Source organism: Syngnathus leptorhynchus, chromosome 14, assembly GCF_054491065.1.
Source record: "Syngnathus leptorhynchus isolate UIUO chromosome 14, UIUO_Slep, whole genome shotgun sequence".
NCBI lineage: Eukaryota > Metazoa > Chordata > Actinopteri > Syngnathiformes > Syngnathidae > Syngnathus > Syngnathus leptorhynchus.
The window spans coordinates 9,220,716-9,243,422 of NC_141208.1; the positions used below are offsets into that span (position 1 = coordinate 9,220,716).

Consider the following 22,707-nt stretch of genomic DNA (forward strand, 5'->3'; position numbering starts at 1 on the left):
AGTCACACACCGGAAGGAAATACAGGAAATGTCTCATCGGGGGCGAGGGAAACAAGTAGCAGTGTAATTGTGAACTTTGAGTGCAATTGCTATCTGGGTGGTCAACAACGGAAGCTGCATCCAAGGTGATGTGTGTGTGTGTGTGTGTGTGTGTGTTTGTTTACTGTAAATGTAAGGCTTTACGAATCCCGGCCACTTCGACCGCAACGCTGCTGATACTCTTATGTAAGGTATTTGTCATAAAAAGAGCAGGGAAAAAGCTCGCAACCAACGACCAAGGGAAATCCAGGACAAACGTGAGAAAATAATCCATCCTATGTTCTTTTCAATAGATGGAAAGCTATGACATGTTCATCACATTAGAACTATAGTGAGGAATAAATACCATCAATAAAAACCAAAAAAACTGAAAAATAAAAAATATTTGCCAAAACCCCCACAAAAAATGTTAGTTGCAAGATGTGAGAATTTACTCGAACTTTATGTAACATCTGCCATAGAGTGGAAGAGTGCCTGCCACTACTCATTTATAGCATGCCAGATGAACAAAGGTAGGAAATTATTTTGAGACAAGTGAAGTGAAATCTCCCACAGCACACCTGATGACACGGCACAGTTTGGGAATGACCACCAGTTACAATTTCCAGGGAAATCTGGCCACGGTGACAAGTTTTGCTTGCGTATGCTCTACCTCTTTCCCTAGTGGCGAACAGGGGGCGGTGCGTGGTTGTCTGGGCTCAACCTCCTGTGCCTACTGAGCTGATAACAGTTGGATGTTCACCAAGCACTGGCTCAGCTCAGCAGGAACCGGAGTTAGGCCCCCTCGAAATGGCAACGGATACGCCGCCCATTGCCATCCCATGAAAAATTTAACTTTTGCTTTTTACATGTCAATAAAATGATTTTGAGGAAAATGAAATCTCTGGATTGTCTAATTACAACAAGTATAACAGAGTGGTACCTTCTATTTTTTTGTCCTACTCATAGCTGTGGACAATCAGCCTATTAGCACTGCTAATCTCATCACATCATGCTTGTGAAACATACCTGTTCAAGGAATATTCAATACATAACTTCCAGTTTTGATAGCACCATCTGAAAGACTAAAGAGCTGTCAAACAGTTGTCAGCGGACTATAGACAGGCACAAGACTGGAATGTGCAATACCGTCATCAAAAGGCCTGGTGAGAAGCTGGCAACTGATAGCGCCATTATTTCAGAGTGGAAGACACACAAAATAACCATTGATTGCTCTCGCAATGGCACTCCATGCAAAATCCCACCTCATGGAGCGAGGATCATCACGGAAAAAGAGGTAAGGAAGTATCCTGAAAGTACATAGCAATCATCTGAAGGCAATTTGGATATCAATTGCCCCAAAACAGTTGGGATTCATGCTGTGCCCCAAAAAAATGAGTGAAATATTGAAGTAGCCCAAGAAGACGCTGTAGTCCGATGAAACTAAAAATAAGCTGTTTGGGTATCAAATTGACCTGCTATGTTTGGAGGGTAAAAAAAATCCATTAAAAAATGACAAAAGTTTAAAAGTAAAAAAAAAGAAACAATGCTAATGTGAAAAATAGTCAAATAAGAATTACCGCAGGAGTTAGCTAAGAAACAAACAGATAATGATAAATGGACAAGCAATTCCAAATATACTTAAGTAGAGCTCTTGCAAACACAAAAGCAGTATTGGAGAGCAGTTGATGTCGGACCTCCAATATGAAGAATCCATTCATGCAGTGACAATTAAAAGATAAGGCACTGGTTAATCACATTTTCAGAGATATGAGGCTATGCAAACAACAATCCTCTTTAGTATTATCTCTTGCAGTATGCATAGATTAAAAAAAAATGCTTGAATACATTTGCGATATTGCTCGTCTAGTCTGTTTCCGACAGTCTTACTTTGATGATGATAGTGATAGAAGATATGCTTAGAGCCAGACTGAAATTCGGAAATTGCAACGCGAGGTAAAGAGACGAGCTTGCTTGACAATGCCAAACGATTGCTGACCCATTTTATTATATCAAGTGTGTAAGTGTGCCATTGGGAACATTTAATAGAGGTTGTCTGACTCTCATAGATTCAGATCATAACAAAATGAATATTTGCCATCTTAGTCACACTCAGCTCTTTTTTTGTCATCCCGTCTGCCCATTTGAAACAATGACTCATTCACCTCATCTATGTAAAAGGCACTCTAGATATAGAGGATATTCTCTTTATAAAGTGAGAATCCAATTTATTCAACACAATAAAGGATGCTGAAAAGCCCTATCGAGCAGCTTCACCGAACCGTCACAAAATTGCCCGAGCAAGCGAGAAAATGTGCTCTGGCCCGATGTAACCAAGGTTGAACGTTTTGGCCAAAATTATATAGATATTTTACAAGGATATGTACTTCGGATTATGAAAATGGATGATTACTCGTAAATCATAATAAAATATGTCGCATACTTTATAGTGCATTTATTTACAATCACGTTTATGATATAATGTTCTGCACCAGGCGTCACCAACAGGCAACAGTTATCTCACCAGTAAAGGGAGACTGTGATTTGCGAGGAATGTTATAGGAGTGACTGAAAGTCTAAAAAATTTTATAGATTTATAGAGGTGAACTATTACAGTTGTTTTTGTCCTTACTATTCTGTCTTCCCTTTGATTTTGCTTGAGCTGTAGTGTTGCAAATGGATATTATATACCGTAATTTTCTGACTAGAAGTCGCATTTTCTTTTTCAGTTTGGGTGGGGGGGGCGACTTATACACAGGAGCGACTTATATGTGAATTCTTTCACAAATTTTCAACATTCAAAAATCCGTGATGTAGCAAGGGATTACTGTCGTTTGAACTGCAAGTGATGTCACCGGCGCCGCGCGGCGGTTATTTACATAAAGGACAAAGGATTCGATTACGGGATGACGAAGATGACGAAGGGCCCCACGTTTGAAGGATTTAATGATTTGGAGTGACACAAGGTTTGAAAAACGTATTTATGTTATAGTTATTTGATATATTTTATTTCATGTAGCAACTTGAATATGTTTTTATCGTTACAGTTCAGTAGGTGTTGGCTCGTTGAACTCTTGTTTTGTTAAAAAAAGAGCCGTTTACCAAACCCACGTCTTTCCTGGTACTTTGTCAACGCTACAATATAGTTATATACTAGTTCTGTGCGGCGCGCGCGCGGCGTTGTTGACATAAACAATGAGGAATTTGATCGATGGATTTAATGATTTGGAGTGACACAGATGGTTTGATAATATTCTTGTTATATAAACCCACGTCTTTCCTGGAACTTTGTTAACGCTACAATATAGTTATATACTAGATTTCTGCAGCGCACGCGCGGCGTTGTTGACATAAAGGACGAGGAATTTGATCGATGGATTTAATGATTTGGAGTGACACAGATGGTTTGATAATATTGTTGTAATATGATTGTTATTTGAAATATACTTTATATATCGTTATATGAGTCTGTTGAATAGTTAGAAATGCAACTTACAACGAGTTCGACGTCAGCATATGTGGCGCATACGCGGCATTGTTTACATAAAGGACGATCGATGGATTTAATGAATTGGAGTGACACAGATGGTTTGATAAACGTGTTATTTATGTAATACATACTTGAATAACTGAGTGAGGAATTTGATCGATGGATTTAATGATTTGGAGTGACACAGATGGTTTGATAATATTGTTGTAATATGATTGTTATTTGAAATATACTTTATATATCGTTATATGAGTCTGTGGAATAATTAGCAATGCAATTTACAACGGGTCCGACGTCAACATATGTGGCGCATATGCGGCATTGTTTACATAAAGGACGATCGATGGATTAAATGAATTGGAGTGACACAGATGGTTTGATAAACGTGTTATTTATGTAATACATACTTGAATAACTCTGAATGTTATGTCAGGCCCGTTCTCAGCTCCTCGTTTGTGTATATTTCATGTTAGCATACCGTATCGTTTAGCCTGTTGTTGCTGGTTCGTGTCTGTTCTTGGTGTTGGATTCTGACTAATAAATTTGCCCCAAAACTGCGATTTATACTCTGGTGCGACTTATATATGTTTTTTTTTTCACTTTATTGTGCATTTTATGGCTGGTGCGATTTATACTCTGGAGCGACATATAGTCCAAAAATGACGGTATATTAATTTAATTTCAGAGAGGCTGGTGACCCCTGCTCGAAACATCATAAACAAGTACCGTATTTTCCGGACCAAAAGGCGCACCGGATTATAAGGCGCACCTTCAATGAACGGCGCATTTTAAAACTTTGTCCATATTTAAGGCGCACCGGATTATAAGGCGCATAAAATAGAAGCTATACTGCAACAAACTGCGGTTGACTAGGGTTGCGATATGCATCCACTAGCCAATAACCAATGGGCCTTCTGTAAACAATCGCATTTCTCACACTATCCTATAAAATGATCAGAACTGACTAAATTTCTATCTAACACCTTGGTACTGCTTACCTATGTTTCCCTTCCATATCGATTCGTAAATGTACTCGAAACATTAACAGAGCAGCCTATTTTGACATGAAATAGCCTCGTGCGTACAGCAGCTATCACTATAGCATTAACCACCCGCAAACTCCCATGAGCCTCAGCAAAGTGTAAACAATCGCGTTTCTCAAACGAGGGTTTAAAAAATGATCAGAACTGACTAAAGTTCGATCTAACACCTTGGTACTGCTTACCTATGTTTCCTTTCCATATCGATTCGTAAATGTACTCGAAACATTAACATAAACATAAACATTGCCATGAAATAGCCTCATGCGTATAGCAGCTATCACTATAGCATTAACCACCTGCAAACTCCCATGAGCCTCAACAAAGTGTAAACAATCGCGTTTCTCAAACGAGGGCTTAAAAAATGATTGGAACTGACTAAAGTTTGATCTAACACCTTGGTACTGCTTACCTATGTTTTCCTTCCATATCGATCCATAAATTTACTCGAAACATTAACAGAGCAGCCTATTTTGACATAAAATAGCCTCACGGGTACAACAGCGGGTACAGTGACGCCCCCTGACCACGGTTGCCGTAATGCTGGTAAGCAATGTGACCTTGTAATTTACTAGTTGTACTAACACGTACTGAAAATTTTGGCAGAGTACTGTGTACAACCAGCATGGATCAACAAATTCATAAATTGATCCATATATAAGGCGCACCGGACTATAAGGCGCACTGTCGGCTTTTGAGATAATTTTAGGTTTTTAGGTGCGCCTTATAGTCGGGAACATACGGTATATGTAAAGTAAGTCTATATCAGGATAGGTTCAAGAGAATAAAAATGCAAACTACCTGATATTTTTCAAGAGATTTTGTTGCTATGTGATGATGGACATCTCCTCCCGTTCCCGACTTTCTGAAAGTGTATTTACAACTTTCCCTAAGTATCTGCAGAAAGCTCGCCTCAGGTCCTCGGGCTCTTCCTCCATTTCAGAGTAAATGAGTGGAAGTCTGCTCAGCTGTGAAGCTGCATTCAAAAAAACAAAACCATTTGTGAGGCCTACTTCATTTAAAATATAGAAGGCTTTGAAAAGAGATTACCTAAAGGCAGTCGACCTTCTTCTATTGCACTGCCGGGCTTGCGATGTGCAATGAGCAGACACTGGCTGTCCTGCAAGCCCTGCGAGGAGATGAACATCGAGTGCCAGGTCTCGATTTCTTTCAAGTGGCTGGGAACGTCTGGATTAAAAATGATCACCACACCGCTGCAGTCCTTGGTAAGCGCAGGCCAGCATGACTCAAATCTGAAAAGGTGAAAGGTTGTAACATCAAATGTATCTTCATGATGGGAATTAAGTGATTCAAAGGTTTATTGAACGCACTTGAAGTCGCCGGAACAGTCCCAGAGCTCAACCTCACATGATTTTACGTCACCACAACCATCCAGTTGTGATTCAAATTCTAGTATCCTGCAAACAAAAATATATAAATACAAAGCATCAGAAAACTACCACTATTCCTGTATTAATGCAATTATTTGTACATCAAACAAGAAAGTTGTTGACATTTGTGGATTGTCACGTAGTTCGTACCTGACTGCTTGAGTGGGTCTGTATTCGCCTCCCACGTTTTCTGTTGCGTCCGAGAGAAAATTTGCGAGGACGGTTTTGCCACTCTGAAATGGAAATTGTTGCATTACAAATTTTGCGAGGTCCATTACATGTTTACAGAAAATGTGGGTAGTGTTTATTGATTTTTCATTTACTGCAGTTATAACCGAACACATGTGAACTAACAGCAACGTTGTGCATATTTACCTACCTCATTTGGCCCAATTAGCAGTATTTTAGCTTTGAACATTGTGTTGACAAGGCTCGAGATGCATTAGCCGTCAAGCTAACTGCGATTTAAACCACAACTGCGCGTTTTCTTGAGTGTCAGTTGCGTCAGTGATATACGCCTGTATGTTGATTCAATGTTAATTTTGAAACGTTCAACTTGTAGTAAATAACGAAATTTAAAAAATACTCGTAAATCTTTGTAGCTTTGCTTATTAGCCGATCTCACGACTGTAAACTTCCGTTTAGTTTCTATGGTTTCAGCCAATGGCTGCGTCGCTGTCTGCTCATTGGTTGTCAAGGAATTAAAGACAGCGAAGCACCGCCTACGTTTCCTCCTGTGAAACGAATCGAAGACGACGGAAAGTCGTGACGTACTGGTAAGGCCCCTAGACTAGCCAATCATCTTCAAAACACCGAGTTTGATGAAGTGGGCGGGTGTATTGGAGTGTTCGTTATACAAAACTAAACAAAATCCGTGAGTAATGTATTTATTAACAACATACTGCTTATTAGCAATTGATTACGCGGTTACTTGTGTACGGTAAGGTTCACAATTTGGTTTAAATGAAATGTTTAAACGTCATAAAGTGGCGGCTGGGAGGGCGTTACACCACGCTTCGCTGATCTCCCTTGACGACACAAACGATAATACTTTCATTCAAATGAGTGCATGTTTACAATGTTCGGTGCCTTTTTATTATTCTTGCATCCATGACAGGTATTATGTGTCCCGAGGATGAACGGCAGAGTCAGCCTCCTGGCTGCAGTTCCTCAGCCAGGTTTGGTGTGACACTGACTTGTGGAGACCTCGAAAGCTCTCATGAAGCCCCCAAGACCATCTGGACGAGCACTGCTGGCAACAGAACTCCACAGGTTGAGATCCACTGGTGAGGAACATGCATTTATACATAGCATGCATACTCAGAAGTCCGTCATTGTGGAGTGACAACCACAAGTGACCTCAAAAAATGACCCTCGGCTATTCTTTTGCTACCTAATCCATATAGTCCACGTAATACTGGTGACAACGACAAAGGATTTGGATCATTCGTGAAGAGACTGATGGATGCCGAAGCTGCCATCATCTCCGCAGCCATGCAGATTGCTTCGTTTAAAGACATCCTGAAAGTATGTTTTGACTAGCGTTGTGTCCAGAGCAAAGTACTGCAGATCCCTCATGTTTTCGCTTCTGGTTTATCAAAGGATTCACAACCATCCGCAGTCAACAAACAGCGCATGGTGAAGCAGAGAGGACTTTTGCTCCAGAAGATGGAGGACTTTCGTCAAATCAACCAGGTTGTGCGAAAAAGACTGAACCAGCTTCTGGATGAAGAGGTTGGTAGTTATGCATTTGATGATCAGCTATTCATGGGAAGTTTACTAATGCTTTTTTTCTGTATAACCAGGCTGATCGCATTGATTCGAGCACCAAGATTGACGCTTTGCTGACTAAAATCCTACAGATTGAACGTGAAAATCAGGTGTGTTATTCGAAGAAAGCACACAAGTAAAGCCAGAATCTCAAAACTGTGAGGCAAATGTTCAAAATCATTTTTCACTCCAAAATCATCCAAGGGAACACATACACTTTGCATTCAGATAAAATAGCCCTGAGACCAAATACTTTTGTCCAGGTAGTGTATCATATCTGTTGTATTTGTCCTCTGCAGCTTCTAAAAGGTGACCTTGGTGTAACAGAAAAAAGGGCGGAGGAGCTGATGTTTCTGCAGCAAAAAGAACAGGTGAGCGTCATACTGTATGTGTTTTTATTAACTGTCTTTTACTCGGCTCAAAGGTTGATGGAAAAACAGCCCTATTTAAATTCCTTTTCATTTCCGATGACCACAGGAGAACATCAAAAGTGCTCTTAACATAGCTAAATATGCAGAAGGCACTCGCGCCCGTATACAGGGGCAGCTTCGCAACAAGGAGGCGGAAAACAATCGACTGACCGTGCAAGTGCGGGTAAGAAGCCCTCAATCTGTTCCCCCCTCCCCGCCCCTAAAGTCATCATGTTGAGCTCCTTTTCTAGACTCTTGAGCGATCCCTGACTCAACACAAGGCAGAGATAGACGACCTGAAAGCGTCCCTGACGGCTCTGACCGAGCAGACCTCGCAGGAGAAGGAAGCCCTCAAAAAGGCCTCGCGTGTGCACAAGCAGAAAGCCGAGCGCTTCGAGGCCACCCTCGACAAATGCTTGAGTCAGCTGCAGGAGAAGGTGAGACCGCTGTCCATACACTTGACTCTCTTGTCACAGACTGTAGACATTTTTTATCCTCGAGCAGGACGCCCAGCTGTCAACCCTCCAAGAAAAGAGTGAGACGTGGAAGCTGGAGAAAGAGCAGCTGACTGAGGAGAAGCAAAGACTAACTGCTCACGTGGAGTTACTGCAAAAGTAGGTTAGGACTTGGTTATTCAGTTTGTTTGAAGTTGCATAAAAAGCATTACCGTAATTTTCGGACTATAAGTCGCTCCGGAGTATGAGTCGTACCAGCCATAAAATGCACAATAAAGTGAAAAAAAACATATATAAGTCGCACCGGAGTATAAGTCGCACTTTTGGGGCAAATTTATTTGTCAAAATCCAACACCAAAAACAGACATGAACAGGCTAAACGATACGGTATGATAACGTGACATATACACAAACGAGGAGCTGAGATCGGGTCTGATGTAACATTCAGAGTTATTCAAGTAAGTATTACGGCCCCCGACTTCCATCCACGGAGGTGAAAGAAAGCTCCGTAGAGTATGACCGGGCGTGCGTAAAAGCCATGTCCGAGCCCCATCCACCGTCCCCGGACAGCCACCCGGCCGAGCGCCGGCCCCCGACTTCCATCCACGGAGGTGAAAAAGAGCTTCAGTCGGGAAGGACCGGGCGTGCAAAAAGCCATAATAGTTTTTCAAACCTTCTGTGTCACTCCAAATCATTAAATCCTTCAAACTCTTCCTCCTCCGTGTCACTTACAAACAAAGCCGCTAATGATGTTGTTAGTACGTGGGGCCCTTCGTCATCCCGTGATCGAATCCTTTGACCTTTATGTAAACAACCGCCGCGCGGCACGGGTGACGTCACTTGCAGTTCAAATGACAGTAATCCCTTGCTACATCGCGGTTCGTTTATCAGGGTTTCACTACATTGCGGATTTTTGAATTTTGAAAATTTGTGAAGAAAATCACATATAAGTCGCTCCTGAATATAAGTCGCCCCCCCCCCACACACACACACACCCAAACTATGACAAAAAACAAAAATTACGGTACATTAGACTTGCTCACACTTGCAGAAACAAAATGTCTCCTATAACTTTGATCCTTGAAGGCAAGTCATCGGCATCCCAATAAGACTTCAGAAGGACATGCAGAGGCAGACGGCAATGGTGAAGGAATGGGAGAAGGAATTTAAGGAGAGGATGAAGGAAAGGAAGGAGCAGGAGGATAGAGAGGAGGACTGGGGAAAGTCAAAGGTGGAGAAGGAGAGAAGAGAGTTTGATGACCGGGAGAAGGAGAGGGGGGAGTGTGAAAGCCGGGAGAAGGAAAGGTGGGAGTGGGAAGACCAGGAGAAGGAATGGGTGAAGGAAAGGGCGGAGGGCGAGAAGAAGAGGAGAGAGTGGGAGAAAGAACGTGAGGAGAGGCACGAACAGACAAGAAAACAGGAGAAGAGGGCAATGGAGAAAGCAAGGGGGTGCAGCTCCGAAAGGGAGGAGCCGCAAGGAGAGAGAGTGGAGGAGACGGTGGATACCCCCGCAAGACATGACGGTGTGGTGCAGCAGTTCCAAAGCTGTGAAGTGGAAAAGGAGAACGACAGCGGCAGTTATGCTACACTCAAGGTACAACTCGGTTGGACACACCTCTAAAATCAAACCGAGGGATGTACAAACTTTTGTGGTCAAGAGACACCGTTGATTTATTCCTAAAAAGTGCCTTTAAAAGTGCCACAAAATCTTTGTGTGTCGCGGCTGTCCTTTGCCCAGTTGGAGGAGCAACTTGCTGAATGTGAGGCAGCCCTGGTCCAAGAGAAGAGGATGTTGAGTGAAAAGGACCGCATTGTTGAACAGTTTCAAAACCAGGTTAGTATGACAATGAGAGTGCGTGACCTGTGATTGGTCCGCTTCAAATTCTGGGTTCACCCCACACCCCTTGCTTGACGTCATATAGGATAATGATTGAAAACAAATGGCTTAATAATTTGAACTCTGTGGTTCTTCAGGTTGCAGCACTTGAAGCAGAGTTGAGCAATGCGAGGCTTCAGTATCAAAACATATCACAGGATTGTCAGAGAATGGAAGATGGAGAAGACTCAAAAGCTGATGAGGTTTTTTTTTTTCTTTCTGTTGTTTACCATATATGTCCTGTGGTTGGCTGGCGACCATTTTAGGATGTCTTAAATGTATTAATGGCATTTTTAAGCGAAATGCAGAGCAGAGCCCATCAATCAGGTTTGATGAGACTTTAGTCTAACCCTCTGTCAGGTGAGACAGCAGCTGCAGGTTCGTGTGGAAGAGCTGCAGCATTTACCTAAAATGCTGAAAGAGACCGAGCTGAAGCTGCTCACTTGCCAGGAGAAGCTGCAAACCTCCGAGAGGAAGTGCTTGGAACAGGCAGAGGATATTAAGAATCTGCAGAATGAGGTAGTAAAGAAGGGACAAATTGGACACCTTGGGCCCATCACCATGGCAAGAGAACGTGAAACAATTTTAGGGACAAAATCAGTCTAATGTAGAATTTGATTCAGTATTTTTTTAAATAAAATAATTTTATAGACAAATAACTTAACTGGGTCACTATAATAAATGTATACATTTTTTGAAAATTTTATTGCATAAAATCAAAAATATCTAATCATGATTAATCTTTTAGCTTTTTGTTATAATGAAAACAAAATAATATCAATATATTATCAATGTATCCATTATTTTCTGATACAATCAAAATAAAAAAGGAAATACATCTAGGTCATTTTAAAAGGGCATTCTAAATGTCAAATAGTTTTCATAAATGAGTTATACACAACCTCTACATCAAACAAAATGTCATCATTTTATTAGTTGTTATTGTGTATTTACAATTGAAGAGACAGATTTTTCAGCTGAAGATAATTGGTTAATAGATTAATACATGCCGTTCATATTTGTAACTGATAACATCTACCTTTTGAAATAACAGCTGCAGACTCAAGTGAATTTGGTGAAATCCACCACGGAGCTGAGAGAGTCTGAGGAGACCAGTTCAAAACTGCAAGTACAAGTGGACACCCTACAAAAGTAAGGCAACCCCAAAGACTCAACGAAAACCAAATTGCAACTTGCACATGAAGCCTGACTCCTAAATGTTCGTTTAGGATGCTGGAGGAGCTGCGCCAAGAAAAGCTGAAGCTGGAGCAGAAGCTGGAGACTCAAGAGCAGGCTCTTTGCCACAGCAACCAGCTGCTTGAGCAAAGCTCCACCCGGTGCACAGATCTTGAACGCCAGCTGGAGCAACGGACGTCCGAATGCCAAGCGATCAACCAGCAGTTGGCACAATGCTCAGGAGATTTGTTGAATTTCAAAGAACAGGTAGTTGAATGCAAGCAGACGACCAACAACCCCAGGATGTTACCTCATCCTCTGAACCAGGAAGTAGCTTGCTAAAAAAAAAAAAAACTATCTAACTAACACCAATCCCTTTTTGTTGTTGTCTTTTTGCCATCCCCTTATCCTAGAAACAAAAATGGTACAGTCCAGAAACCTATTACAAATATTGTTTAAATTATATTGGCCACCACTACCCTACCGTCACAATGAATAATAATAATCGTTACATGTCTAGGTAAAAAATTTCAAAGAGCAAGTTTTGTCCAAAGACGAGGCCCTTGAGGTCACAGTTAATGAGCTGAGGCTTCTCCGTCAGAGCAAGTTGACGGTGAGAACTTGACTTTGTCTCGCCCTCACACTTACCTATGTGCTTAATTACATTCAACCCTGAGATGTTGTCTGTACCCATTTAGGCGGAGAAGAAATTTGAGGCGCGTGTCAAAGAGCTGCAGTTCAGCCTGGACAAGTGCGAGAGTCATAAGAAGAACATGCAGAACTACGTGGACTTCCTCAAAAACTCTTACTTGATGATATTTGAAGATCAAATATCCACTTTTTGGTCTTCAACTTTTATGAAATGACCTTTTCAGCAAGTGCTATTTATTGTTATTACTTTTGGAGGAACCAAAGTGTAAGTTTAAGTGGGAGTTTAAGATCAGGGGATGTTTGATACATGTGAAGCCCTTTGAGACTTGCCTGTGATTTAGGGCTACATAAATAAACTTGACTTGACTAAAAAAATGAATACACCGTAATACAGTTCTGTCTCACCATTTTGAAGCTCGGTGTTCAGGTCCTCCCTTTTTGGATATTCTCCACGTTTGGTTAGTGAAGGTTTCTTGAGGTTGTCCGACATCCTATCACATTAAAAAAAACAAGCATGATCATGAAAGACTCCTGTGAATGGTGATTTGTCTGTATGTGCTCTGTACTATTACTATAAATTTAGTTTGTTGTGATATTGTATTGAATGAATATTGAGCAATGGACTGGTGATGACAGAGCTGCTGAGGATTCAGGACGAACCATGTAGTTTGGATTTCAAAATTATCTTGAGTATGACGCCAGTTCTGGTAAATGGTGATTAGATAATGTGTCTAGTTAATCTAGTCAACCAACGTTAAAATGTTCAATTATAAATTATATACAGAACTTTAAAAAGGCAAACATTTCCAGGACTGAAAGGATCTAGAACGGTTTGCTCAACAGCGTCACTCTGTGGCCAAAAGAGGCCATTACATAACATTCAATTTGAGTGACGTGATACGTTCGCCCTGGCCTCGAGTCGACGTAAACTTTACCAATCAGGAAGTACGGGCTTTTCCCCATCTTTGTGTACTAAAACACAAAAATATCAGCGATTCCTCCAGATTAACCGCGATATAAAAACTAAAAAACTCCAAAGTAAACTCTTGGGTTAAGAACTTAAAGCCGAATTTAGTGTAGTGACCGCTCGCATTTTACGGGAACACCTGGATTTTTAAAAATTATATTTAGTGTTTTACTCGTCGCGAGGATGGAGGTTCCTCAACTCACCGAAGATGAGATGGCTGAGATTAAAAAAGACGTGAGTTCACCGCCTCACTCTCCCTCCGAATGGACGCCGTAGTTGAGCATAAATCAAAAGTTATCGAAAATAGCCGGAATGTACCAAATCACAACACCCCTATAAAGACAGATCATAGGATTTCTATGATAAATGATATATATTATACTATATATTATACAGATTTATCTCCGGATAAAAATGATCATTACAAAGATACCGCTAATTTTTTATCTGTATTCTTTTAATATGCTTATGTGGACTGTGGTTCCAAAAGCACTCTATTGTCTTGACAATAGGGACACCTGTGCAGCCAAAACCAGGCACATTCGAACATGCTAATGTCTTAAACATACAGTGAATGTGTTGGAATGTACTAAAGTCTATCTTTAAAGAACTATTATTCTATAGGTGTAGGTAATAGGCTTGTGAATACACTTACAGACCAATAATTCACGTCATGAAACATTTCTTTTCAAGTATTATTTTTGCAAATAATCTGCTCATCCCCCAGGTCCTGATCCGCATGCGGCACTACCTCTGTGAGAAGATCCGGGCGCGTTGCCATCTTGACTACCTGCGCTCCCGCCGTATCCTGACTCGTGACGACGCAGAGGAGATCAACAGCAAGAGCACGCAAACCAGTCGGACAGGCTGGCTGCTGGACATCCTTAGCGAGAACCCCCGTGGCCTAGACGTCCTGGTCGACTCCATCCGGGAGCTGCGCTCACAAAACTTTGTCATTCACAAGATCACAGATGAGGTGCAGAAGGCCAAGAATGAGAAGCTGGAGTCTCTCAAAGGTTTGGAGGCAACATCTTATGTTCAGTGTAGGGTTTACACACTACTCTACCAAATTGTGAGGTACAATTAATGAGAGGCATTAAACACTCTCACACAAGCATCATTTGAAAAAAAAAATACAATAATAGAGTGTGTTCTAACTGGCCATGGTCGGATATATTACATTATCGAATGAGATTAAAAAAAATCCTACTTACGCATCATAGTACCTGGCGGCTGGCTCTTTGTCACAAAACAGTTCTACTTTACATTAATGACGAAAGTTTGCTTTCATCCTACATCTCTTCTATAGATGGCAAGTCCACAAGGGAGCGCAAACTCCCTTGAATTCTTGAAGTAAATGACTACAATATGGACATTTATTGAGATGCATTTGTATTTATCTCCTGTTCTACTATAGCCGCAGCTTCCAGTTCCTCATCCAAGAACAGCCTCACCCCTCCATATACCACCCAGGAGCTCTCCGGAACGTTCTCAAGCGACTCCACCTTGCTCTGCTTCCCAGACGGACAAAAAAGCCCCACCATTTTAAAAGTTGGCGTCTGCCCCAGTGCGCCGTCGCTATTGAATGATGGCGATCTGACGTTCGTGGCCTCGTCCTCCACCACAACTTCTTCCAGCCTCCCTAGGCCAGGAGATCCCGGAGCGCCCACACCGCCCGAGGAGGAGGAGTACGAAGAGCAGCTGGCCGGGTTACCCTCTAACATAGATGCAGTGTCACCGGGTTCCACTGTCAGCGGAGCGGACCCCAACTTCCAACCTCTCCGCTCGCGTTGTCTCACTCCCGCGTCAGTTCGGAGCAACTTATACTAAAATAGGGTTAGTGTGTTTGTCATAGAGAACATGTCCTGCTGCTTTTTAAAAATGCTCTTTTTGGATGTGAACATTTAGTGCACCTATACAATCGGATTTTAAAATGACTCATGTAAAAAATTATCATTACAAAGATACCGCTAATTTTTTATCTGTATTCTTTTAATATGCTTATGTGTAGAATTGACACTGAACAAAAATAAAAATGATGCTGTAATTTACAATTTGCATGTATTTTTCTGGTATAATTTCAGTTGAAATTCAAAAACGACTACATCTACTTCCTATCCCCAAAAAAAAAAAGTTTTGTTGATTTGACTGATTTGACTTTATTAATTCATGCTTGCAGTGGAGCCAGAAAGGCCCCACTGAAAAAACAGCAGAACTTTACAATGACAACAAGAAATTTAAATATTAAATATTTTAAAAAAAGAAAGACGTGGTTTTTTTAAGGCAGCAGGGCATGGAAAACGTTCTGGGCATGGAAAAAGTGTCAGTTCTGGTGGCCATGCTGTTTTGCTTGTTTAAATAATGTGTAAATAATGTCATTATACAGCCTGACTGCAGTACACAAGGTGGAGTTTCTCACCTGATGGTCTTGGCCCTGGGTTCAGTTGCAACAACAGCTATCGTGAAAGCGCTATATAAAGATGACAAGCCATCGAAGGTCTATTTAAAAAAAACAAAATTGTCTACTTCAGCTTGTTGGACCCGCCCCTTTCAGGAAGCGTAATTTAACCATTTCGGTTGTTTTATCCGGCGGATTATTTAGTCATTCGTAATTTGTTTTATAATTATGTTACGCGTTGTTGAGGTCAAATCCAAATGTATTAGGTGTTTTGTTTTTTTTCAATCAAAATTCACTTGCCTTGATAATAAAACTCGTTTACTTCCGCCAATTAGCCCCGCCCCTTGGCGTCACTTCTTGTAAACAAAGCAACTGTCTTTCGTCTTGTGGTCCTTCGTTCTCGTCCCTTCCAACTTCATCACTGTGGGGGACGATGGCCCAGGCAGGGGTGGTCCTGGACAAGGATCAGTTCACCTGCTCCGTGTGTCTGGATGTCCTGCGAGATCCGGTGACCATCCCGTGCGGCCATAGCTACTGCTCCGACTGCATCCGCAACTACTGGGACCAGGATGAATACCTCGGCGTGTTCATGTGCCCCCAGTGCCGACAAAGCTTCAGCCCCAGGCCAGCCCTTGCCCGCAGCACCTTGCTAGCCGACGTGGTGGACCGATTCCAACGTTGCGGACTCCAGGAGGTCCCGGCAGGCGGAGGGGGGCAACTACAACAAAGCCTGGCGGAGGCCGGCGACGTGGAGTGCGACGTGTGCCCCGGGAGGAAGAACAAGGCGGTCAACTCTTGCTTGGTGTGCTTGGCGTCGTACTGCGAGCTGCACGTCCGGCCCCACCACGACTCGGCCGTATTTAAGAAGCACAAGCTGGTGTCAGCCTCCAAGAGGCTCCAGGAGAGCGTGTGCCAGCGTCACGATAAGCTGATGGAGGTTTACTGCCGCACGGACAAGCAGTGCATCTGCTCCATGTGCCTGGCGGATGAACACAAGGGACACGACACCGTGCTGGTGGAGGTGGAAATACAAATGCAGCAGGTAACTAGGGTACAGTGGAATTTAGCATGCTCGCCGGGGGGGTCATGTAAATAACCCCATGATGAACAAAACAAGTCTTCCTAATATATCAATGAAGTAAAAAAGTTTGACAACTGTTGGCTTTTTTTGTACAATTCTCCTGATGCACAGAGACAGCTGGGTGAGATGAAGCTCAGCTCCCAGCAGAGCATTCAGCAAAGAGAAAAGGAAGTTCAAGAGCTAAGACAAGCCATCTTTTCTCTCAATGTAAGTCACACACACACACACACACACACACACACACACACACACGTCATTTTCCTATTGAATATTACAAATGGCACCGCGCTGCCTCCTCCCCGCAGCGTTCAGCTCGGCTGGCGACGGAGACGAGCGACGGCGTCTTCACTGACCTTGTCCGCAGCATGGAGCTGAAGCGCTTCGAAGTACGTGAGTTAATCAAGGCCCAGCAGAAGCAGGTCGTGAGTCAGGCCGAGCGGCTTCTGGAGAAGATCCAAAAGGAGATCACCGAGCAGAAGACGCGAGAGGCTGATCTGGACCGGCTGACCCTCGCCGACGACCACCTGCATTTTCTTCAGGTAAGAGTGCCAAGCTGCGAAGCAAAAATGACACATACCCAAACTGGTCAAACAATTTTAGTTTTCATGATGTCAGAGCTTTTAGTCTAGGAATTAAGTGGTTTCCCTCCAAAGGTCTTTTGCTCCTTTACTTTATTTCCAACTTGATTCTTTTGTTGCGACAGAGCAGTCAGGCGCTGGAAGCGATGCCGCCCGCGACGTCGCCCATCTCTGCCATCGCCGTGGAACCCGGCTTGACGTTTGACTCTGCCACAAAAGCCGTGTGCGACTTTAAATCGCTGTTGCAAGAGGTTTGCCAGGATGGCTTCGTCAGCATCTATGAGAAAGGTGCACTTTTGCTCGACCCCGTTAGTAAAAGACATAACCGTATTTTCCGGACTATAAGCGCACCTAAAAACCTAACATTTTCTCAAAAGCCGACAGTGCGCCTTACAGTCCGGTGCGCCTTCTATATGGATCAATTTATGAATTTGTTGATCCATACTGGTTGTACACAGTGCTCTGCCAAATCTTTCAGTACGTTTTAGTACAACTAGTAAATTACAAGGTCGCATCGCTTACCAGCATTACGGCAACCGTGGTCAGGGGGCGTCACTGAATAGCTGTTGTACCCGTGAGGCTATTTTATGTCAAAATAGGCTGCTCTGTTAATGTTTCGAGTAAATTTACGGATCGATATGGAAGGGAAACAGGTAAGCAGTACCAAGGTGTTAGATCGAACTTTAGTCAGTTCTGATCATTTTTTTAAGCCCTCGTTTGAGAAACGCGATTGTTTACACTTTGCTGAGGCTCATGGGAGTTTGCGGATGGCTAATGCTATAGTGATAGCTGCTGTACGCACGAGGCTATTTCATGTCAAAATCGGCTGCTCTGTTAATGTTTCGAGTAAATTTACGGATCGATATGGAAGGGAAACATGGGTAAGCAGTACCAAGGTGTTAGATCGAACTTTAGTCAGTTCTGATCATTTTATAGAATAGTTTGAGAAACGCGATTGCTTACAGAGGGCCCATTGGTTATTGGCTAGTGGATGCATATTGCAACCCTAGTCAACCGCAGTTTGTTGCAGTATAGCTTCTATTTTATGCGCCTTATAATCCGGTGCGCCTTATATATGGCCAAAGTTTTAAAATGGGCCGTTCATTAAAGATGCGCCTTATGATCCGGTGCGCCTTTTGGTCCAGAAAATACGGTACATGGAACGCACCAACAATTTTGATGTGTGCTCCATCAGTGAGAGAAGTGGTGATCATGGCTCCCCCCAATTTGCCCGTCCACATCGACATGACCAGCCCCTCGGCTAACGTGACACCACCCTTGGCCGAAATTCACCCCCCTGTACAAATGGAGGAGTCAGGTAGGACAACTATAATTATCACTCGTGTGAAACCTTTCAAAACAATACTGAGACACGTGGCAGCTTTCTGGCTTTGTAGCCATAACATAAAAATATCATGTTACGTGAGCTATATTCTGGAATTCTCTTTCAACCTAATGGAAAACATGCACATGAAGTACGTGTGTTTGTGCGTGTAGGGTTCTTGTCACCTGGTTTGGATCAAAGCCACATGAGCCCCCTCAACCCATTCCTAAGCCCAGGACCGGTTGTGCCCATGTTTGTCTTCTCGCCTTTTGGTTGGTAACTGCTGCATAGAAGGCATTTTCTCCATCATATGTAATGTTTAGGTGAAACGTAAAAGCAAAAAATAAAAATATCAAAAATCTGATGTCCTTGAAAAAAAGTCGACTTTTATTTAAAATCAGCGCTATAAATACATTGAAGGACACACAAGCTATTTCTGATTAAAAATTGCAGTTGATCACTGACCAGAGTACTTAAGAGAATTTTTTTCCACTTTTAGAATTTTTAAACTTTCCCAGTATCCTACAACGATCGGAATGTATGTATGTACACAAATAGATTCAATCATTTCAAGAGTTCCAAGTTTCAAGAGTTTTTTTGTTCGCTATGTTTGAGCGTGCCAAACAAGGAATTTGACTTTATTTTTATCATTACCTATCAACCAGCTTGAAATAAGCTCCTCAATTTTACAAATCGCCAAAGGTAGCTTTTTAAGATGGAGGAATAGATATAAGAAATTTCAGTTAAATGAACATTGTGTGAATATATTCTGTCATCATCCATCTCATAAATGTTATTTTTTTACAGGCTCCAAATTGTCTACGGGCTCCAGGCAGAGGCACCATCAGCGCCGCACTCATGCCAAAAAGAAATGAGACTTGAATTTAGACATCATTTCACACGCAAAACCTTAAACCTTGATCATCAAGCTGCAGTGTTTTCCTCTTTTGACATACCACTCCACGAAATTTAAAAAAAAAAAAAAAAAAAAACGGGAACTACAGTATTTACCTACTTGGCGTCAGTGTTTTGTCGATCAGATGAGCAGAGTCTCACACGTAGATACACAAACGCCAAATTCATTACAGGACTGAACTGAGTGACGTAGTAACATTTTATTAGTTTTTACACATTAGTTACATTTGGTTTTGCATTTTATGACTGTCACTTATGTTTCTTTTTTGTAATTATTCATACAGACATAATATATTATGTTGGTTTGTGTAATGCTAACAAAAAAAAAAAGCAGAATTGTGAATGCTGTTTACAGAGTGTCAACAAACAAAGATGCAGTGTATTTGGCTTTTTCACATATATTTATTGTGTTTATACAATGATATCAAACATGGATACTTTCCAACGTTGAAATAAATGGACACATGACGGTAAATCAATTAAATAGTAAAATCACTATTGTGTGCAATACTAGTGCAGTATCTCATTGAATTTTGCAGCTTTAGCTATTAAAGTGGTCCCTGATCCGTATTTGAAAGGTAATGCTTATTCAAATCGTATCACAATGAAGAAAGATGCTATTGCTTCAACAGCAGTAGTAGACACAGTACAGGAGATTTAAAAATAGTAAGTCAGGAACAGGCCACAAGGAAAGATAAGTGAAAGAAAGCAAAAATGTCAAAAACTTGGGGGACACTGAGTTCAATCAAACTGCAGAGTGGCCGGAGGTTCAATGATTGAAACTTCATGATGCTTGGAAGTCTTTACTTTGAATTGTTTCACACAGACACGTTAAATAAACATTGTGCTTCGTGACGTCACGTCCTCCCGTCTCCAGCAGGTGCATTTATCAACATACCTGTAAGCCACGCCCACGAAGATCTCTCACGGGAATAAGATGGCGGCAGGTGCATCGGCAACAACGGCGTCGACAACCTCCACTATCTCCGTGGAACTGGACCAGTTCAGTTGTTCGGTGTGTCTGGAGGTTCTTCGGGATCCAGTGACCATCCCGTGCGGCCACAGCTATTGCCTGAGCTGCATTGAGGACTACTGGAGCAGAGGCAAGCCGCAGAAGGCCCAGTACAGCTGCCCGCAGTGTCGCTTGGAGTTCAAGCCGAAACCGCTGCTCAATCGCAACACTGTCCTGGGAGAACTGGTGGAGAAGTTCCTCCAGAGCGGAGCCCAAGAGCAGCCAGCCGACGAACGTCTCCGCGGGCGGGGCCACGGCGTTGCGGTTGCACCCAAGGTTAAGAACGCCGAACTTCTACTAAGGATTCATTTGATGAATATGCGCATGCGCAGTGGACCAACGACTTCTTCCGGGTCTTGGTGTTTAAAAAATTACTTAAAATTTTGAATTTTACTTGAGTTTTTAGCTCAGTGTTATTTAATTATTACTTTATCAAAAGACACAGTGGGTGGCATAACACGCCCTCAAAATATAACAGCAAAAATCTAAAAAAAGAATTGTGTGTTATCTCTGTTACTTGCACACGGAGTCAATATTCTTACTCATCTTGATATTCATCCGTTCATATTTTTTAATACAAACTCCATATTCAAAGAAAATATTTACAATTGATCTGAATGCAAACTCTAAAAATGTCTTCAGTAAAGGACATTCAGCATGCTGCCTTGGAATCAGCACAGAGGTGTTTGGGTTGGCATTTTTAGGCAGCGAGGTGCCAATAGTTGCCTTTTTCAGCAACAAAAAAAAAAACACATTAGAGTTGCAAATGAAATTTATTTAGCATCTTATGCTCTCTGTTCTCATCACAGTCCAGTGTTGTCAAAGAGAAGCTGTGCCAGGATCATCAAAAGCCGCTGAAAAGCTATTGCCGTGCTGACCATCAGGGATTGTGCTCGCGCTGCCTCAAAGGCCAACACAAGAACCATGACACCGTGCGGCTGGTGGACGAGCGGATGGCGCAGCAGGTATGTCTGGGGCCATCACCTGAAGGTGGGGGTGCATACATGGCACATCGTAGGCAACCGCTCGGCGGTGGCTCGCGCAAGAAGGACTCAAAACTGCCTGTGCGTGCACTTCATGTTTTTGTAGAAAAAACTCCAAGAAGCATCTTTGAAGTGCACGCAGAACATCAAGGATGTGGAGAAGGAGCTGCGCTATGTGGTCAGATACATCAAAGTGAGTGTGTGTACATGTACATGAAAGTACATTTTGTTTTTACTTCCAATTTCTTATCAAATTCTTAATTTTCCCCCTCAGCACGCCACCGAGGCGGCGGAGGAGGAGAACGACAGGGTCTTCTCCAAACTGCTCCGCACCATTGAGAAGCAACGGTGTGACGTGAGGGAGGCGATCAGAGTGCGCCAACGGGCGGCCCTGGCGCAGACAGAGCAGCTGTTGGAGAAGCTGGAGCGGGAGATGGCTGATGTCCGGAGGAACGAAGCTGAGCTGGAGAAGCTCAGCCGCAGCGATGACCACCTCCATTTCCTTCATGTACGCCGGAACACACAGGTAAAATCCATCGGTTCCACCAATCTTATTTTTTTTTTTGTCTTATTCCAGAAATGCAGATCCCTTCATTTCCAATCCAAACGGGTGCCAATGCCTGACACAGACGTGTTGCCATACTTGATGTACAAAACCATGCGAGGAGGCCTGGCGGAGCTGAAGGATGGTCTGGACGAAAACCTCCAGAGGGAATTCAACAGAATCTCTGATAAAGGCAAACGCCGCAACATGTCAACACTAAATATATGGCAATAGATGATCAATGATCTCTTTCCATTTGCAGTGATTTCACTGAAGGAAACCAGCATTCCTAATGAAAAGACCAAAGATGCACAATTAAGGTTGCCAGCTGCCGACAAGATGGGATGGGATTCAGCGAGCAAGAATCCTGTTCATTTTTTTAATGATTCCTGACAATTGCAGTTTTACTCTGAAATATTAGATGTAAATAAAAGCGCAAAACCAGTACTTTTTTCTTTTTAGAAAATCAAAGTTGTTCGTACAGTAGATGTGAAGGTTTGTGTCCTGTTGGTCCCAAAGTTAGCTGAATTAGCCTACATTTATTTCGACACTAAAAACAGAATATAAGTAGCACGAGACAAATGGGGGAAAAAACAGCTAAGCATTTAAGCAGTAGATGGCGACACCA

The 22,707-nt window shown here is 42.4% G+C and overlaps 5 protein-coding genes across 14 annotated transcripts in view; 4 read left to right on the forward strand and 1 right to left on the reverse strand.

The window, feature by feature from the left end:
- ift22 (intraflagellar transport 22 homolog (Chlamydomonas)) overlaps positions 1–14,680 on the reverse strand; it is a 37,777-nt gene extending 23,097 nt beyond the window's left edge. The window contains exons 1-6 of one of the 4 annotated variants that reach the window (XM_085930238.1): positions 13,996–14,680; positions 12,683–12,768; positions 6,090–6,172; positions 5,880–5,966; positions 5,599–5,801; positions 5,350–5,524 (exon numbers count right to left, since the gene is read on the reverse strand). In XM_085930238.1, coding sequence (XP_085786364.1) covers positions 5,376–5,524; positions 5,599–5,801; positions 5,880–5,966; positions 6,090–6,172; positions 12,683–12,685 — 525 coding nt within the window. In that variant the 5' untranslated portion in view covers positions 12,686–12,768; positions 13,996–14,680 and the 3' untranslated portion in view covers positions 5,350–5,375. Of the gene's footprint in view, positions 1–5,349; positions 5,525–5,598; positions 5,802–5,879; positions 5,967–6,089; positions 6,173–6,318; positions 6,784–12,682; positions 12,769–13,447 lie in introns of those variants that run through there. The other 3 variants (XM_085930237.1, XM_085930235.1, XM_085930236.1) reach the window with 3 other exon arrangements.
- LOC147046511 (uncharacterized) lies at positions 6,682–12,795 on the forward strand. Of its 5 annotated transcripts, none has more exons than XM_085930225.1 (17): positions 6,682–6,715; positions 7,057–7,225; positions 7,346–7,466; positions 7,542–7,673; positions 7,745–7,819; positions 8,009–8,080; positions 8,187–8,303; positions 8,371–8,556; positions 8,624–8,733; positions 9,661–10,168; positions 10,313–10,408; positions 10,549–10,653; positions 10,811–10,969; positions 11,505–11,602; positions 11,680–11,893; positions 12,147–12,239; positions 12,325–12,795. In XM_085930225.1, exons 2-17 carry the CDS (start codon positions 7,062–7,064, stop codon positions 12,490–12,492), a joined length of 2,418 nt encoding a protein of 805 aa, XP_085786351.1. In that variant the 5' UTR covers positions 6,682–6,715; positions 7,057–7,061; the 3' UTR covers positions 12,493–12,795. The 5 variants fall into 5 exon arrangements, with proteins under 5 accessions (XP_085786351.1, XP_085786350.1, XP_085786353.1 ...); XM_085930224.1 differs by having other exon boundaries at positions 6,710–6,813; XM_085930227.1 differs by lacking the exon at positions 6,682–6,715 and having other exon boundaries at positions 6,833–7,225; positions 11,680–11,896; positions 12,149–12,239; positions 12,325–12,472.
- Positions 13,196–16,010, forward strand: bcl10 (BCL10 immune signaling adaptor). Of its 2 annotated transcripts, XM_085930234.1 has the most exons (4): positions 13,196–13,478; positions 13,972–14,260; positions 14,662–15,080; positions 15,631–16,010. In XM_085930234.1, exons 1-3 carry the CDS (start codon positions 13,428–13,430, stop codon positions 15,072–15,074), a joined length of 753 nt encoding a protein of 250 aa, XP_085786360.1. In that variant the 5' UTR covers positions 13,196–13,427; the 3' UTR covers positions 15,075–15,080; positions 15,631–16,010. The 2 variants fall into 2 exon arrangements, with proteins under 2 accessions (XP_085786360.1, XP_085786359.1); XM_085930233.1 differs by having other exon boundaries at positions 14,662–16,010.
- Positions 15,978–20,054, forward strand: LOC147046513 (E3 ubiquitin-protein ligase TRIM65-like). Of its 2 annotated transcripts, none has more exons than XM_085930228.1 (7): positions 15,978–16,684; positions 16,835–16,930; positions 17,029–17,262; positions 17,427–17,589; positions 18,497–18,619; positions 18,799–18,901; positions 19,433–20,054. In XM_085930228.1, the coding sequence occupies exons 1-7, from the start codon at positions 16,076–16,078 to the stop codon at positions 19,596–19,598; spliced, it is 1,494 nt and encodes a 497-aa protein (XP_085786354.1). In that variant the 5' UTR covers positions 15,978–16,075; the 3' UTR covers positions 19,599–20,054. The 2 variants fall into 2 exon arrangements, with proteins under 2 accessions (XP_085786354.1, XP_085786355.1); XM_085930229.1 differs by having other exon boundaries at positions 18,799–18,897.
- Positions 20,055–20,402: 348 nt separating this feature from the next.
- On the forward strand, positions 20,403–22,543 carry LOC147046514 (E3 ubiquitin/ISG15 ligase TRIM25-like). The gene is made up of 6 exons (XM_085930232.1): positions 20,403–20,828; positions 21,362–21,517; positions 21,642–21,728; positions 21,810–22,043; positions 22,113–22,272; positions 22,342–22,543. Exons 1-6 carry the CDS (start codon positions 20,478–20,480, stop codon positions 22,470–22,472), a joined length of 1,119 nt encoding a protein of 372 aa, XP_085786358.1. The 5' UTR covers positions 20,403–20,477; the 3' UTR covers positions 22,473–22,543.
- The last annotated feature ends 164 nt before the right edge of the window (positions 22,544–22,707 follow it).